Source organism: Ceratotherium simum, chromosome 34, assembly GCF_057802395.1.
Source record: "Ceratotherium simum simum isolate JZ-2026a chromosome 34, ASM5780239v1, whole genome shotgun sequence".
Taxonomy (NCBI): Eukaryota; Metazoa; Chordata; class Mammalia; order Perissodactyla; family Rhinocerotidae; genus Ceratotherium; species Ceratotherium simum.
Genome location: NC_141933.1, coordinates 6106036 through 6121960, shown reverse-complemented (window position 1 = coordinate 6121960; position 15925 = coordinate 6106036). Strand labels below are relative to the sequence as shown.

The 15925-nt window shown below is 62.9% G+C and overlaps 3 protein-coding genes across 4 annotated transcripts; 1 reads left to right on the top strand and 2 right to left on the bottom strand.

Annotated features, from left to right (window-relative positions):
- The first annotated feature begins 651 nt into the window (after positions 1 to 651).
- RPS6KB2 (ribosomal protein S6 kinase B2) lies at positions 652 to 6226 on the top strand. 2 transcript variants are annotated; one of them, XM_014793061.2, is made up of 15 exons: positions 652 to 776; positions 1090 to 1130; positions 1217 to 1337; positions 1625 to 1693; positions 2202 to 2349; positions 3423 to 3480; positions 3579 to 3679; positions 3784 to 3874; positions 3959 to 4049; positions 4168 to 4275; positions 4841 to 4903; positions 5023 to 5100; positions 5188 to 5295; positions 5391 to 5503; positions 5767 to 6226. In XM_014793061.2, the coding sequence occupies exons 1-15, from the start codon at positions 699 to 701 to the stop codon at positions 5954 to 5956; spliced, it is 1458 nt and encodes a 485-aa protein (XP_014648547.1). In that variant the 5' UTR covers positions 652 to 698; the 3' UTR covers positions 5957 to 6226. The 2 variants fall into 2 exon arrangements, with proteins under 2 accessions (XP_014648547.1, XP_014648548.1); XM_014793062.2 differs by lacking the exon at positions 1090 to 1130 and having other exon boundaries at positions 679 to 776.
- Positions 6227 to 6331: 105 nt separating this feature from the next.
- On the bottom strand, positions 6332 to 8858 carry PTPRCAP (protein tyrosine phosphatase receptor type C associated protein). The gene is made up of 2 exons (XM_004437706.3): positions 8478 to 8858; positions 6332 to 7217 (listed from the first exon to the last, which is right to left on the bottom strand). Exons 1-2 carry the CDS (start codon positions 8478 to 8480, stop codon positions 6567 to 6569), a joined length of 654 nt encoding a protein of 217 aa, XP_004437763.1. The 5' UTR covers positions 8481 to 8858; the 3' UTR covers positions 6332 to 6566.
- A 97-nt stretch (positions 8859 to 8955) lies between these two features.
- CORO1B (coronin 1B) lies at positions 8956 to 14446 on the bottom strand. The gene is made up of 11 exons (XM_087422561.1): positions 14331 to 14446; positions 13341 to 13543; positions 12774 to 12896; positions 12539 to 12668; positions 12213 to 12394; positions 12006 to 12125; positions 11262 to 11366; positions 11039 to 11184; positions 10722 to 10779; positions 9596 to 9874; positions 8956 to 9425 (listed from the first exon to the last, which is right to left on the bottom strand). The coding sequence occupies exons 2-11, from the start codon at positions 13539 to 13541 to the stop codon at positions 9300 to 9302; spliced, it is 1470 nt and encodes a 489-aa protein (XP_087278687.1). The 5' UTR covers positions 13542 to 13543; positions 14331 to 14446; the 3' UTR covers positions 8956 to 9299.
- Between the last annotated feature and the right edge of the window lie 1479 nt (positions 14447 to 15925).

Genomic DNA, 15925 nt, shown 5'->3' with positions numbered 1-15925 from the left:
AGATAGCCGAATTACTAAATGTGCTCAAATTGGCAACGGAGCAAACTCCAGCACAAGCCCATATTTACAGATGGATCAGTGAGATCCAAACCCTTTCTGGAGGAACCTGGCAACAAAGCCCGGCAGTAAGCTAGGCACAAGGCAGTCACCCACTAAATGCTCTGACCTGCAGGGTCCTGCAGCCTGGGGGCACGTTAGGGAGACCTTGAAGCAGCCGCCTCCCTTTCAGGAGCGAACAGAGAGGAGACGACCTGCCTCTCGCCACCCAGCCAGCCTGGCAGCACACAGCTAGACCAGGACTGGGAATTGCATTTACACTCACATCTGCATGCGCTTCCGACTCTGCCCCATCCAAACTGAAACTCTCCCCGGAGCCAAGATAGGCGCCTTCCAGGCCAACCCCTGTCCGGTGCCGCCCCTGGGGAGCTGTGCGGGGAAGACTGAGGATCCTGCAGAAGAGGGTTGGGGAGGTTTTAGCGCCCCGGCACTCTGGAACTACAATTCCCGAGAGGCCTTGCGACGGACGCCATCTTTTCTCCCCGCCAGGCTAAGCAGCCTACTCGAGGGAGGGCAAGCCTTTTGCGTCATCGGCGCGCGCGGCCGCCGTCGCGGAATGATAACGTAAAGGGTCGGGCCCGGGGCTGTCAGTCAGAGCGCGGCCAGGTGCGGGCCGAGGGGCCCGCGGGGCCGGCGCCGCCATGGCGGCGGTGTTTGACCTGGACCTGGAGACGGAGGAAGGCAGCGAGGGCGAGGGCGAGCCAGAGTTGAGCCCCGCGGTGAGTGGTCTGCCCGGGCGCGGCTCGATCCCGGGGCCGATCTCATCGCCCAGGCGGTGGGATCGCCCCGCTCCCCCAACCCAGAGTCCGCTCCGCTCCTGCGGACCCCGATCTTTCTCAGATCCCGGCCCCTATTAAGCCCCGACCTGTCTGCCAGGACCCCAGGTCTTCCCCTGATTCTCTCGGCCTCTCCTCCCCAGTCCCCGCCCATCACCTGCCAGCTGCCATTCCTGACTCTCTCTTCTCCTGGGCCAGTTTTCGGGGGGAGGGATCCTGGCACCTCTCTTGGCTCTTACCCCTCGGTTTCTCACAGGACGTGTGTCCCCTTGCCGAGTCGAGGGCGGCTGGCCTGGAGTGAGTGAGGGTCGTGTTGGGAGAGGAGGGGATGGGCTGGGGAAGGGGACCCGGGCCTTGCCCCCATTAACTTCTTGTATCCATAGGCCCGTAGGACATTATGAGGAGGTGGAGCTAACTGAGACCAGTGTGAACCTGGGCCCCGAGCGCATCGGGCCCCACTGCTTTGAGCTGCTGCGTGTGCTGGGCAAGGGGGGCTATGGCAAGGTACCGGCCCTCCCTCCTTCCTCACTGGCCTGACAGCCTCAGTCTTCCTGCTGCAAAGGGTTCTCAAAACAAATTTGATTGTAAATCACCTTAGCCTCTGATAGAGCTCAGACACAAAAACATAAAGGAGGGAAGGGCAAACTCTCTCAGATTCAGACCTGAGATCTTTACTGCCTCACCCTTGGGTGGACCTGGGCCTCTTGGTCCCAATGCCAAAGCTTCAGGGTGGAGTTTTTTGAGGATAGAATGTAGAGAGGGAAGTTGATCCTGTCTCCCCTGCCCCACAGGTGTTCCAGGTGCGAAAGGTGCAGGGCACCAACTTGGGCAAAATATATGCCATGAAAGTCCTGCGGAAGGTGAGTCATTTCTTCAGCCGACAGATCCTTACTGAGTGGCTGCCATTCCCAATGCACTACACCCAGCTTTGGGAAGACAGCAGTGAACGTTGATGGAGGACACCGTCCCTGTCTTTGCATTTGCTGGTTTATTGTCAACTGTGATTATACTGTTTTGCAGTAATTTTCAACCATGGGCAGTTTGGCCAAGGGACATTCGACAATGTCTGCAGACATTTCTGAGTCACAACTAGAAAGGGGATGCTACTGGCATCCAGTGGGTAGAGGCCAGGGATGCTGCTAAATATCCTACAGTGCACAGGACAGCCCCCACAACAAAGAATTATCTGCCTGAAATGTCATAGTGCTAAGGTTGAAAACACTATGCTGGAGGATAAACCAGGAGGATTGTTGATCGCAGCAGAGTTATGGGGAAACATGCAGTGATAGAGGGTTGCAGAAGAGTAATGGCTGGAGGGACTGAAGGAGCCCTGGGTACCCAACTTCTAACCGATCCCTGTCTCTCCAGGCCAAAATTGTGCGCAACGCCAAGGACACGGCACACACGCGGGCTGAGCGGAACATTCTAGAGTCAGTGAAGCACCCCTTCATTGTGGAATTGGCCTATGCCTTCCAGACTGGTGGCAAACTCTACCTCATACTCGAGTGCCTCAGTGGTATGAGTGCGGGCCCAGCAGGGGCGTGGGCAGGGTCAGGGAACCAGCGTAGGAAGCCCTGGGGGTCTGGGGGAAGCTTGGAGAGACGTGGTGTATAGAATGGCTAGGGGGCCCCCACATGCATCCATCCAACCATCTGTCCGTCCCTTCCTTCATTCATTCATTCAGCAAACATCTGTCCAGCGCCTATTGTGTCCCTCACCTGTGTTGGGGGTGGATGGGAGTGGTGGGAGTTTGTATAGAAGTCCAGAGGGTTGTTTCGTCCATTTCCACTACTCCTTCATGTCCTGTTCCGCTCTGCCATGTGCCTGCATCCACTCAGGTCCCAAATCCAGTTGGTTCATTCTCTACAGTGTCCTCCATCCTCTCCTCTTGCGGGGGTGGGGGGGTGGGGAGGCACAGTTGTTTCTTACCTGGACTTGAGGCCTCCAGCTCACCCTCTTCCTAGTGTCTCCTCCACTAACTCCCAGGGTCATCGCTTCAGAGCACGGATTGTCCCCAGCACTCCTGCTCAGAATTCCCTGGCTCCCTGTAACTGCCCAGAGAAAGCCTGGCCCCCTTGGCCTGGTGTCCCCGGTTCACCACAAAGCGGTCCGGGCCTGCCTTTCCCAACTATCCCATCTGTACCTGACGAGCCCTGTGACCTTCATTCCCTGTGTGCCATCTCAGCATCCCCTTTAAGTCTACCACGGACTTTCTCTCTCCTCACATCGGGATTAATTTTGTCCCCCTCCATCTCCTCTGTGAGATGTTTTGGGTTAAGCTCTCGGAGCCGTTGCCTCCGTCTGGCGTATTAGAGCAGCTGTGTGCATGTCTGTCTCCCCACTAGACTGAGCGTCCCGAGGGCGATGGCTGGGTCTCTTCATCTCTGTGTCCCCAGCTTCGCCCAGCACAGGGCCAGGCACCGAGTAGGCGTCGGTAGATGTTTGCTGATTGAATTGAATCCCCACGGCAGCTCTGTGAGGCAGGTAGGGCGGGAATGTTGAGCCCCACTCTCCCCGAGAAGAAACCAAGACTCAGAGAGCAAAGGAGCTTGGTCCCGGCACACAGCTGCTGACGTGTTTGTGTCGCAGGCGGCGAGCTCTTCACACATCTGGAGCGGGAGGGCATCTTCCTGGAAGACACGGCCTGGTAGGTGTTCCTTCGTTTCTCTCCTGAGGGGCTCCCGGGGTCTCCTCCCCTGGGCCTGGCTCCCCCGTCTTTACCATCACCCTGTCATGTCCCTGCAGTTTCTACCTGGCTGAGATCACGCTGGCCCTGGGCCATCTCCATGCCCAAGGCATCATCTACCGGGACCTCAAACCGGAGAACATCATGCTCAATAGCCAGGGTGCGCGTACACCCCACATGTGGGTCGGAGTCTGCAGGGAGGGCTGGGGAGCCCCGTGGCGGGGGCTGGGGCCCTGAGCACCCCCCTCCAACATTCTTCCTCAGGCCACATCAAACTCACGGATTTCGGACTCTGCAAGGAGTCGATCCATGAGGGCGCCGTCACCCACACCTTCTGTGGCACCATTGAGTACATGTAAGTGGCAGCTGGCTGGGCCCAGGGGTCAGAAGCACAGCCAGGAAGGGCCTGGCTGGACTGACGGTTCCACCTGGCCCCCAGGGCCCCTGAGATTCTGGTGCGCAGTGGCCACAACCGGGCGGTGGACTGGTGGAGCCTGGGGGCCCTGATGTACGACATGCTCACTGGATCGGCAAGTCCAGCCTCCTTGGGAGGACGGGAGTGGGCGTGGGAGGAGGGCCCCCTCCTGGGGCAGGGGCTGGGCCCGGTGGGAGGTCCACAAGTCTCCTCTCACCCTCTGCCTTCTCCAGCCACCCTTCACTGCAGAGAACCGGAAGAAAACCATGGACAAGATCATCAAAGGGAAGCTGGCACTGCCCCCCTACCTCACCCCGGATGCCCGGGACCTTGTCAAAAAGGTGGGCTCCCTCTCCCTCCTGCCCCTAGTCTGGCCCCCCATTGCTTCTCCCAGGTCCTGCACGGGTTCCTGAATCTCCCTGGGCCATGGGGAGCCGGAGCCATCCCTGCCTGTACGCTGGGCCTTTGGGATGCAGGAACCCTGGCTTTGGGGTCCAAGACACTGAGCTTGGGCCTTAACTCTGACGCAGACCAGCTCCTGGCCCTGGACAGGTCCCTAGTCCAAGTCCTGATCAGCAAAACGTTCAGGATGAGCTCGCCACTCTCCCAGTGAAGAGGCAATCATTAGGGGTAAACATGGGGGGGTAGGTGCCCCTGGACCCAGATTTGGAGATGGATCCCTACTAAAGTGCCCCGGGATGATGCCAGCAGCCAGGCATCATGAAGAAGGGGCCACTGGACCAAACCTTGGAAGTCCTGAGGGTGTCGGTAGGTGGAGACCACGCTCCAGAGGCCTTCTCCCCCACACCCCATCTCACCTCTCCCCACCCAAGCAGCCCCTGGGAACAGGGGGACACACGAGCAGGACCTCTCCCCAGACCCTCACCGTCTGCCCTTGTCCTGCAGTTTCTGAAGCGGAATCCCAGCCAGCGGATAGGGGGTGGCCCAGGAGACGCTGCCGATGTGCAGGTGGGTCTGGGACCACCATGAGGGGGCAGGGCCTTAGGACAGAGGGAGTTACTGAGGGAGCCACTGAGGGAGCCAAGGAGGGTGAAGTGTTGGCACATTTGGGGGCACCCTACCCACAGAGGCACCCCTTCTTCCGGCACATTAATTGGGACGACCTCCTGGCCCGCCGCGTGGACCCCCCTTTCAGGCCCTGTCTGGTGAGTGGAGGTCCCATGGGCCCCATGGCGGGTGGAGGACTCCTGCTTGGACGCCCCTAACCCCTCCCCTCTCGGGGCTGCCCACAGCAGTCAGAGGAGGACGTGAGCCAGTTTGATACCCACTTCACGCGGCAGACGCCAGTGGACAGTCCAGACGACACGGCCCTCAGTGAGAGCGCCAACCAGGCCTTTCTGGTGAGGTGGCCTGAGAGTTATGGGGACAGAGGCGGGGATGGTGGCTAAAGAGTGGTGGACACTGAGCGTCGCCTGGCCCTGCCTCTGCCCCTCAGGGCTTCACGTATGTGGCGCCCTCCGTCCTGGACAGCATCAAGGAGGGCTTCTCCTTCCAGCCTAAGCTGCGCTCCCCCAGACGCCTCAACAGCAGCCCCCGGACCCCCATCAGGTACCGCAGGGCAGAGGGGAGCCTAGAGCTGGGGGCAGGGGGCTCCAGTGGTCCTAGCTTCGATTCTGCCGTCAACCCCGGGGCTGCCTTGGCCAAGTCTCTTAACCAGTGTTAACCTCCATTTCCCCATCTACCACGGGACCCCAGCAGGGGCTGCCTGGATGGGCACTCGACCTCACAGCCTGGGCACCTAGGCACGTGAGGAAGGCGGCCCTCCTGCCCCAGGGCCAGTAGGTGCTGACTCCGCTTGGTTTCCCCTGCAGCCCCCTGAAGTTCTCGCCCTTTGAGGGATTCCGGCCCAGCCCCAGCACACCAGAGCCCATGGAGCCCCCTCTACCTCCTCTCTTGCCGCCACCACCGCCACCGCCACCCTCGAGCACTGCCCCCCTCCCCATCCGACCCCCTTCAGGGACCAAGAAGTCCAAGAGAGGCCGTGGGCGCCCTGGGCGCTAGGGGGATGGGTGGGGATGAGGGCAGCTGCTGAGGCCCCTCCCCATAGGCTGTGAGGGCAGCGGGACCCTGGGCCCGTTCCAGAGACCTGGGGGTGTCCCTAGGGGCACGGGAGTGAGTGTGTGTGAGTGCGTGTCTCTGTTGGGTGTGGCCGTACCCCGGAATCATGAATATGAAGGGTGCAGGCTACGGCTGCTGGTGGAGGGGCCTCACCCACCTGGCCTCCCGCAGTCGAGCTGTGCCCTTGGAGAAATAAAGGATTGAATCATGGCACTGACCTGGCTCTTCCTTTGGACCTCTGGAGGCAGGAATGGGGGGGGTCGTGCCAGGAGGAGCCCCTCCTTGGGGATGGGAGGGTTCACTACAGGACCACAGAGCCGCAGGGCTGGAGGGGTTTTATTTCAGATGGCTGCCCAATGGCCCTGGGGCTGGGTGGCCTTCTGGAGGGCGCAGGGATGCACAGACTTGGGGACAGAACTAGTTGGGGGAGTGACAGTCTGAGGCTTTCCACGTGGGGGTGTGGGTGATGATGGGTCCAGGGCAGGCTTTGTCCAGCCACGGCAGCCTGGGAAGCAGATGCACAGTGACAGGGATGCGACCCCAGGGCTGGCCCCTACAGTGCAGTGACATGGAGGTCCTGGCCCCCAGCTGCCCTGGCGCTGTCATCCCAGGCCGCGCTGCCAGCAAAGGCGTGCAGGTCGCTCAGCAAGGCCTCGGCACTGCCCCCTGAGCCTGCTGGCCCCTGGGAGCTGAGACCCAGGCCCCCTTCGGCATCACCGGCGTCACTGTCATCACCAGCGTCACCGTCACGTGCTTCCTCCGCCGGCCCTGGGACCTGCTGTGGGCTGGGCTCCTCTCCACCTGGCTGCCCCTCTTCCTGGGATTCAACCTCCTCCTGGCCACCTTCCATGTCGTAGTAGTCGTCTTCCACGTCCTGTTCGTCCTCCTGCCGCTCCAGGTCCTCATCTGGCGACCCCAGCTCAATGCGGGCCCGGAGCCAGCGGCCTGGCGGGCTGGCCCAGAACAGGCGTTGGGTGCGGCCCCACAGCGCGGCGCCCAGGCGGACCGGGTGGTAGTAGCCTCCGGAGTCGCGGCTGAGGCGGCGCCAGGCCAGCGCCAGGCCAGTGGCCAGCAGCAGGAGCAGCAGCAGCAGCAGGACGACGGTGACAGAGTTGGAGCCTGCGCTCCGCTCTGCATCGCCACCCGAGCCCAGGACCCCTGGCAGGGCCAGCAGTGTCCCGAGCCCTAGGGCGCAGGACAGGTCCTGCGGGGAGACAGGCAGGGCTCGTCACCGGGGCTGGGGCAGGCCGTGGGGGGAGGCAGGGTGACGGGGTCCTCGGTTGCCTCTCAGGCGAAACGGGGACAGTAAGCAGAAAAGCCCAAGTCCTTACTTGGTCAATAAAGCCCTGTGAGATCCAGATGCTCTGAACTCCTCCCTCCCACTGCACCGTGTAAGCCGGCCTCTGCCCTGGGTCTGGGCCTGGCTGTCCCTCTGCTCCGAATGCTCTCTCCCCCCGAGAGCCACATGGCTCACCTGTGCACCTAACCTGACCTGGATTTCTCCCCTGACGTTCATCCCCGTTCATCCCGCAGCCCAGCCCAGCCCTCTCAGTGCCCCTTACCTGCTGTACTTCCCCGCCCTGCCCCCCGCCACGCCCCAACTCCTAACACCCTCGATAACTCTGCTTGCTCATTAGGTTTGTTGTCTTAGCTCCCCCACCAGAATAAGCTGCAGGAAGACAGGGATCTTTCTGGCTCAGGCACCTCAACACTTCCTGGCTCACAGAATACACTCAGTACATCCTGGCTGACCGGGCAGGGATGGGTGGGATCGAAGGGAGGGAGGGAGCCTGCATGCCTGGTGCTGGGGCTGCTCTCCCTGAGGCCTGGGATGGCGGGACCAACTCCCAGGCAACTGTTCACCCTCCACTTGGCCAGGTCTCAGGATGGGGGTTTCTGAGACCCCTCTTCCTCCCTCCCAGCCATGGGACTGCCCCAGCTGCAGTGTTTCCGTTCAACTCCCCGTCCCTGGGGGCCTGCTGGGGGCTGGGGGAGGCGGGTGCAGCTGCCAGAGGAAGCCTGCGGTCGGAACAAGCAGGTGGGGGGTATGGGGGGAGGGGTAGAGGTGCCGAGGTGCAAGCAAGCCTCCCCCTACCCTGGCCTCTGTCCGCCCAAGCTCCCAGGGATGCAGGTAGGGGCTGTGTCAGAGTCCCAGCTCGCCAGAGGAGCAGGTGAGAGGGTCTATCTGGGGGTCTTCAAGGGGGGCTGGGCCTGGAGTGGGGCACTGGGGCCACACCCTGACTCCCAGGAAGGCCCAGCTTTGAGGAGGGGTGAGAGGCCCAGCTTCTGCCCCATGCCCGTCCTGGGTCTCACCTCTGCCCCTGACCGGTTGCTTCCGTCCCTGCCTGCCCCCCCCACCCCGGGGGATCCTTCCTTAGCTCCCGGGGCCCGGACGTTCCCCGGACGTTCCGGCCCTGACCTCCTGTCGCCCCCACCCCAAGGACCCAGGGGGCCTCCACCTCACCATTTGTCTGCCGGCCTCAGCGCGGGACGCCCACCTCCAGCTCTGGCTGAGCTGAGTGAGAAGTGAGCTCTCGCGCTCTCAACTGCAGCCAAGGGTTACTTGACGCTTCCGCTTCCTGCCCACAGCACCCCCCCAGCCCTCCTGACACGGGACCCTGGTGGGGGCCTTGGGCCTCTCAGGCCCACCCTGGTCCACACCGGGTGCTCACAGGTCTCACTGGGTGAGGCTGGGGCTATGAGGCCTGTAACCAGGCCTCCAAGAGGAGGGACTGGGCACCCAGCTCAAGGCAGGACACACCCTAGAGGTGTCCACAGGTCTTCCGCCTCAGTTTCTCTACCTGGCAGAATTCAGGGAACCGATGACTATGGGGATGCTCGTGGCCCCCAGACCTTTCTTCTGTGAGCCCTTCGGGGCTCATTTCCCCCCAGATTTCCAGACTTCCTTTCCCAGCCCCACCCTTGCAGCAGAAGGGCAAAACTGGCTTTTAGAAAGAGAATTTTATTTGGAATGAAAATATAGAGCCCATCCCTCCGGCTTCCTCCAGGGAGGGAGCCGGGGGCTGGGTGGGGTGGGGGAGATGGTCCCTCAGAGTATAAGCTTGCCTCGGTACAAAACTCCTCCACAGTAACAATGACAAAAGCCAGGCAGCAGCTCCAGCCTGGGCCCACAGGATGGGTCAGGGTGTGGACTGGCCCCTGAGCCTGCCCCAGAGGCCCTCGGTGGGGGCAGGGGGCGGCCAGCCCGAGGAGTGACCTGCCAGCAGAGGCTGAGTGAATGGGGGGATGGAGGTGAGGGGGAGTGGTATCCACCGGGCCTGTGGTCCTATGCATCCCCGTTCTCCATGCGGCCGAGCTGCTCCTCCAGGCGCCCAATGCGCTCCCCCTGTTCCTTGACCAGCGTTCTCAGGGTCTGCAGCTCCTGCATCACCTCCTCCAGCTTCCCAGCATCCTGCAGGGACATCACGGGGGTCAGGGGTCACAGAGCTGCAAGGCTCCCTAAATCTACTACCAGGCAAGGGCCGAGGCCCAGAGAGGTACAAAGAATGGTTCAGGCACACACAGCAGACTGGGACAACAGGTGGGGCTTCCCAACTCCACCCCTGACTGCGGGGCACATACCCTGGCTCCTGCGAGGCTGCTGCTGGGGGTGGTAGCGATGGTGGAGGCTGCAGATGTGGAGGCCCCTGGGCGGGTGGAGCCAGGAGCCACAGTGGGCCGGCTGTCAGATAACACGTTGCGCCGGCTGACCTTCAGGTCCCGCTGTTTGCTGGGCACGTAGGCCTCCCGCAGGGAGATGAGGATGGGGTCGGCGTCCCGCCCGCTCACCCACTCCTCCGCCTCCAGGGCCGCCTCGGGCCCGGCTGTGTCGGGGTACAGGTCGTCCTGGAAGAGGTCCGACTGGGAAGCGGGTTGGGGAGGTCCAGGTCAGCTGGGAGCCCACCGTCAGGGTCCTCTTGTCTGGACCCTGGGTGGCCACCTCCTCTTCACTCTCCTGGCCTCCAGGCTTGCACCCTGTCAACCCATCTTCCCATGGCCTGGCCCCAAGTGACCTTTCTAAAGCTCAATCTGTCCTTTCACTTCTCTTCAGACACTGCGAACAGCTCCCTCTGAAGCCTTCCCCAACCTTCCTAAGCAGGGGCCAGCTAGTGGCTGCGTGGGATTCTGGGAGCCCCCTCTGCGCCTGATGGACTGGGAGCCCCTGGGGCAGGCCCTGTCAGCCTCGTTCACAGCTCTGCTTCCTGGGTCATGCCTGACACGCCGAATGGCACACTCAGTACACGCCGGCTGGAGAAAAACGTGTGTCCAAGGCTCTTGGCTGGGCATCTGGGGCCAAGCCACACGTGGCCTGCTCCCCTCCTCATGGGAGCCTCCACTGCAGCCATGCTCCAGTCCCACCTCCACGCCCTTTGCTTGGCCTACTGCCCCCCATTGGAGGGCCCCGCCCCAGCCGTGCTGTCCGTCCTGCCTCCTACAGGGAGACCTCCGTGGCCAGCAGGTGTCTGTCTGTCTCCTGTGGCTCGTCCAGGGCAGGGCCTCAGCTCACACTGCATCTCATCCTGCTCACCCCCTGCCCAGCACAGCCCCACACCTGGCTGGGTACAGGGCCATGCTGGCGTCTGTCCAGCCCACTGACCACCCCCTCACTTGGCATGGCCCATTCACAGGCCTCACTCCAGTACCCCCTGCGTGGCCTGTCTGCCCGAGAAAAGAGCAGCGGGTGGGCAGGGGAACCAGGCGGCCTCACCTTTCTTGGCACAGTCATGACAATGGGCTCACACTTGCGCTCGTGCAGTTTGTAGAACCTGGGAAAGGGAGGGAGGGGGAGCCATGGGTGGAATGCCCCGTCACCAGCTCTCCGGGCTCCCTGCACTCTCCACTTCCGGGCCTCACCTCAGCTCCTCCCACAGACTGACCCCTGACTCTGGGCCCCGCTGTGGGCTAGTTCCTGCTCCTGTGCAGCCTCCTATGATCTGACCTCTCACCCTGGATGCCCACAGCCTGGCTCCTGCCCCCAGGCTGACCCACCCGCCTACAGCCGGCTGCCTTGGTGGCCCTTCTTACCGGGCGATCTCGCACTTGCTGACCTCCAGGCCCCTCTTGGGCATGCTGCCCATGCCCCTCTGGGGCTCTTTGCTGGTAAATGTGTTCAGGAAGTGGATGTAGGGGGGCTCGTTTGTGATCTCAAAGTACCGGATGCTGGAATCACCCTGCGGGGCGGGAGGGGGCAGGGGTCAGCCCTCGGGCATCCCTCTTCCCCGCCCCCACCAGCCCTGCCCAGCCTCACCTTGCCGCAGACGTAGACCACGCTGGTGTCAGGGTCATAGAAGGGCAGCAGGGCCCCGTTGCTCGAGTCCAGCTCCTGCAGGGCCATGGGCTCCTTGAGGTTTTCCTGGCACGTGGGGTGGGGGACAGTCAGGCCAGCCAGAACCTCCCCTCTCCTGTCACCGTCCCAACCCCCCATCAGGACTGGGCCCCAGCCAGCCTCCCACGCCAGCCAGTGCTGCCCCTACGATGCCGGGTGGGTTCTCTCCCACCTCTAAGCCTCTGCCCACACAGTGTGCCCCACCAGGCCTGCTGGCTCCCCTCAACTCCCAGGGCCCCACTTTCCCAGCCTCTTCCAGGTCTTTAACCAACTCCCAGGCCACTGAGCAAGTGCAGAGAAAGTCCCCACCATGCAGGAACCAGGGGTGCCAGGCAGCAGCAGCCCAACTCAGAGGGACCCCCGGAGGTCACTATACAGAATCATAGGGCTGTGGGACAGAGCACTTCAGAGAAAGCACTGGCAGGCTTCCTAGAGGAGGGGGCCTCTGCAGCTGAGTGCAAACAGGCAAGCAAAGGAAAGAAGGGCCTTTCAGTTGGCAAGAACAAGGTGGGCAAAGACACAGAAGTAGCTGGGAGAGGAGAGGCTGGCGGGGTTCTGGGGCCGGAGAGCCTCAGGTGCCAGGCTGAGAACCTGGGAACCACAGGTCCCTCCAGGGTGGAGCCCAAGTCTCAAGCCTGTCCCCTCTGGCTGGCCACGGCCACTCACTGGGTCCCAGAGTGCCAGCTGCCGCTCGCTCATGCGACTGAAGCCTGTGGTGAACACCTTGCCATCTGCCAGGAAGATGGCGCGCATGGGCCGGGCCCCCTCGTGAGCCTTCTCCCGCTCCTGTGGGGGGACAGAGCGGTCAGCACAGTGCCCCAGGAGAGCCCCTCGGCCTGTCCACTGGCATCCTCACCCTCCAGGGCCACGCACCGCCACCAGGGTGCCCCGGCGGGGGTCGATGATGCGCACGCTCTTGTCCTTGCACGCGGAGCAGAAGAGGCTGCCGCTGCGGTTCCAGCTGACGTTGTAGATGAGGTCGGGGTGCAGGCTGTCCAGGCGGTACAGCTCCTCCGCCGTGCCCACGTTCCAGATGAGCACCACGTTGTCGCAGCCTGCCGGGTAGGGGGCATCAGCCCAGCAGGCCAGCTCTGACCACCCTCCTGGGCCCAGACCCCGTGGGCCTCAGCGTTCCCGGGAGAGGATGTGGGGTGTTCCAGAGCTACACGTGGAGGGGGCGGGTGGGGAGCGGCATAGACCTGCGCTGAGCAGCACGTTGCGGGCCGTCGGGTGCCAGGTGATGATGCCCACTCGCTTGGTGTGCCCCTCCAGCACCACCACCGGCTCTGTCAGCGGGGCGGCCAGCCCGTTCTCCGGGATCTGCCATACCTGCGGAAGGGGTAGGCACGCGGGCTGAGGCCCCTGCTTGGCCCTGCTGCTGGCAGCCTCGAGCCACCACCACGACCCAGACCCAACCACAGCCCCATGCCTCACCATGACTGTGCAGTCCTCCGAGCCGCTAGCGATGACTTCGTCATTGTGGGGACACCAGTCAATGTCCAGGACAGGCCCTGTGTGTCCACACACTGTCGGGTAGGCCTTGTCAATGCGGCCCGTCTGCAGGCACGAGGGAAGCAGTCAAGGGGAACCCAAGGACCCCAGGCTCCATCCCTCCCAGAGCTTGAGCCTTCCCCTCCCTAGAGGGAGAAGGGTGCGCTTGGCCTGGCCCACAGGTGGCCCAGATGTGACTCTCACTGCCTCTTCCCGGCCCACCTCTTCCTCACGGGCATCCCCAGGTGAGCAGGAAACACCTGTTGCCTTTGACCCTGACTGAGCGGCAATAAAAGACTTTCTCCGTCTGTGCTAACACCTCTTGGGCAGTAAATCTGGATTATGACACCTACCCAGCTGGGCTGGGCAAGATATGGGATGTGAAGTGAGCAGAAAGGCCTGGCAGGTGTGGCCCAGCTGCCTCAAACCGGCCCCAGCACCAGAGGAAGACCAGAGCAAGCTTAGCTCCTCTGTGGGTCCTGGTCAGTCCCCAGCCCTGATGGGGCCCACCTTGCTTAGGGGGAGCACCAGGAAGGCGCCCCCACCGCTGGCCTCCACAATCACTGCAAGGAACTTGGGGTTGACTGCGCAGAAGGTGCTGTCCCAGGTGACACGGGATACTCGAATGTCCTCATAGCACTGGTCATTCTTGACCGGCTGCCCGAACACATGCCGGAATTTGCTCTGCCGAACCACTTTGCGGAAGGACATGTCTGCAGGGCGCAGAAGCCCGGGTCAGCCCTGCCCATCCCAACAGCCCCCAGCTCTCCCAGGGCTGCATGAAGGGAGGTGGGGAGGATGCAACTGGAGGCCTGGTCATCACAGCCCACCTGGCTCTCAGCTTCCCCAGTTACACAAAGGGGTCACAGGTGCAAACGCTGGCTGCCTCCCCCCAGGCGGGATCTGAAGGGGGAAATGCACTGACCCCCCGCCCACATTGCTGAGTCCTGAGGGGCTTTGCAGACACTACTCCAGGCCCCTCCCTGCCTCTGGTATGTGTGGGGGAGGAAGGAGGCGCCAAAACCAGAGCAAGCTTAGCTCCTCTGTGGTTCCTGGTCAGTGCCGAGCAGACTCCTTCCTGCCCAGGATTTGGAGGCTGGGTGATGGGGAGGACGGGCAGAGGAGGCAGGCCGTGCTAGGCCCCAGTTCTGAGTCCCAGGGAATGTGCAGCGCCTGCAGGAATGCGCGGGGAGCTGCAGGGAGCCCCAGGCCGGCCCAGGAGGCCTGGCAGGACTGGGCGGGGGTCGGGACAGCGCTCCCACCCGCAGAGCATCCCAGAGCAGCCTCGGAGCCGCGTCCAAAGGGAACTAGGAGCCCGATTTCCAGGGACCCCGGCCCAGGAGGTGGCAGGCTGGGCGGCCAAGGGGAGCGGGGACTGAAGGTGGGGCGCCGCGGAGTGGAAGGGCTCCTGGGACCCCCCCCGCCAGCCCCCCGCGGCCCCGCCCCCGCAGCGCCGCCCCGCCCCCGCCAGCGCCCCCAGCCCTGGCCCCCCGTGCTCACCGGGGTCACCGGGGGCTGCGGCACCGGCCTCGGGCGGCTCCGGATCCCGGCCTCTGGGAAGCAGGAAGCGGGAATCAGGAAGTGACAGAGGAGCCGGGGGCGCGGGGTGGGGGGCGGGGCGGGGGCTGGCGGGGGCGGGGCCGAGGTCACGTGCGGCGGGGAGGACGGGAGGCTGCGGGCGGAGCCTGGAGGCCCGGAGCGCGGGGGCTCCAGGGCAAAAGGGCAGGGACAGGGGTGGGGTTGGGGCTGCAGGGGCTGCAGGTGCGGGGTGCATCCTGGCCGCAAACTCGGCCCGTTCCCCGTCCTTCTCCTCGTAGCGGCGTCCTCCGAAGTCGCCAGGATTGGGTAGAGCCCCGTCCTCCCAATTCCCGACCCCGGCGCAAAGCTCCAGGGTTCCCCAGTGCACCCCTCACTCCAAAATATATCTACTCAGATAGTCGAGATATTCACGTGCCTCTCTTTAAGTTACAAAAGTACACGCTCCCGGTTAACAGTGTAAATAAAACAGGTGTTTTAAGAGGCGGATGGAAAGCCCCGACCATTCCATTTCTCCCCAGGAACACCCCTGGGTCCTCCCTAAAAAGAGAAATGGGGCTATGCCCCCCCAGATCCCTCGCACCTTCCTTTATTTCCTCGCCCATCTCCCATGGAGGTCTGGAGGTTAGGTCACAGACCTTTCCCTCCTTCTAGCTCGCTCCTGTGACAGGAGCCCAGACTGGCCTCCCCAGATCCACCCGCCTGGCCCACCCTCGGGGACTTAGGTGTCCCTGTAGGTCCCACAGGCAGAATCTGCCCCCTCTGCCTGGGGCTGATGTCCCTGGGGCTAGCCACCTCCCTCGTCCCTTCCTTGAGCATCTACTGCCCCGGGTGACAAAGGGGTGATGGGCAGGGTCCCTTTCCCAGAAAGAGAGGAGTGGAGGGGAAGCGGGGAAGAGCAGAAGTCAAAAGGAATCTGGTCTCGGGCTGCATGAGGCCCCATTGCGTATCCTACTGTGTGTCCCCGTTAGCTGGGGCTTGTACCCGTCTCATTCCCCTCGCCACACGGTGCTGAGGGAACAGCTCAGAGAGGAGAGGTGCTTGCCTCAGGTCGCCCCACCGGGGTTCAATCCCCGTCTGTTTGGCTCCAAAGTCCTTGCTTTTCCCATTGCTCCACGACCCTGTAGCAGGCTGATCCTTCCAGCCTGGGACAGGAATGTGGGTGCTTAGAAGAGGGAACGCAGCCACAAAGCCTGCCTCTCCATTGTGTCCCCCAAAAACAGCAGGGGTCTGTCTAGAGCCCAAACCAGATCCCCTACCCTAAACCCTCCCTTTGCTGGTCATCGCCACACCTGAAATAACATCCACCATCACTGTGCACCCCCACCCACCCCTTGTTGACTACCACCGTCCTCTCCTTGCATGTGGCCCAATGACGCTGCCCCGCCTGTCCATGAAACATACCACCACCTCCTTTCCCACCCCAGGGCCTTGGCACATCCTGTTCCCTCCATCTGGAAACTCTTCCTCCAGATGTTGAAAAGTCTCCATCCCTCCCTCCCTCCAGGTTTCTGCTCAGACATCACCTCCTCCTCCTCCCCTGAGGGCCCTCCCCCACC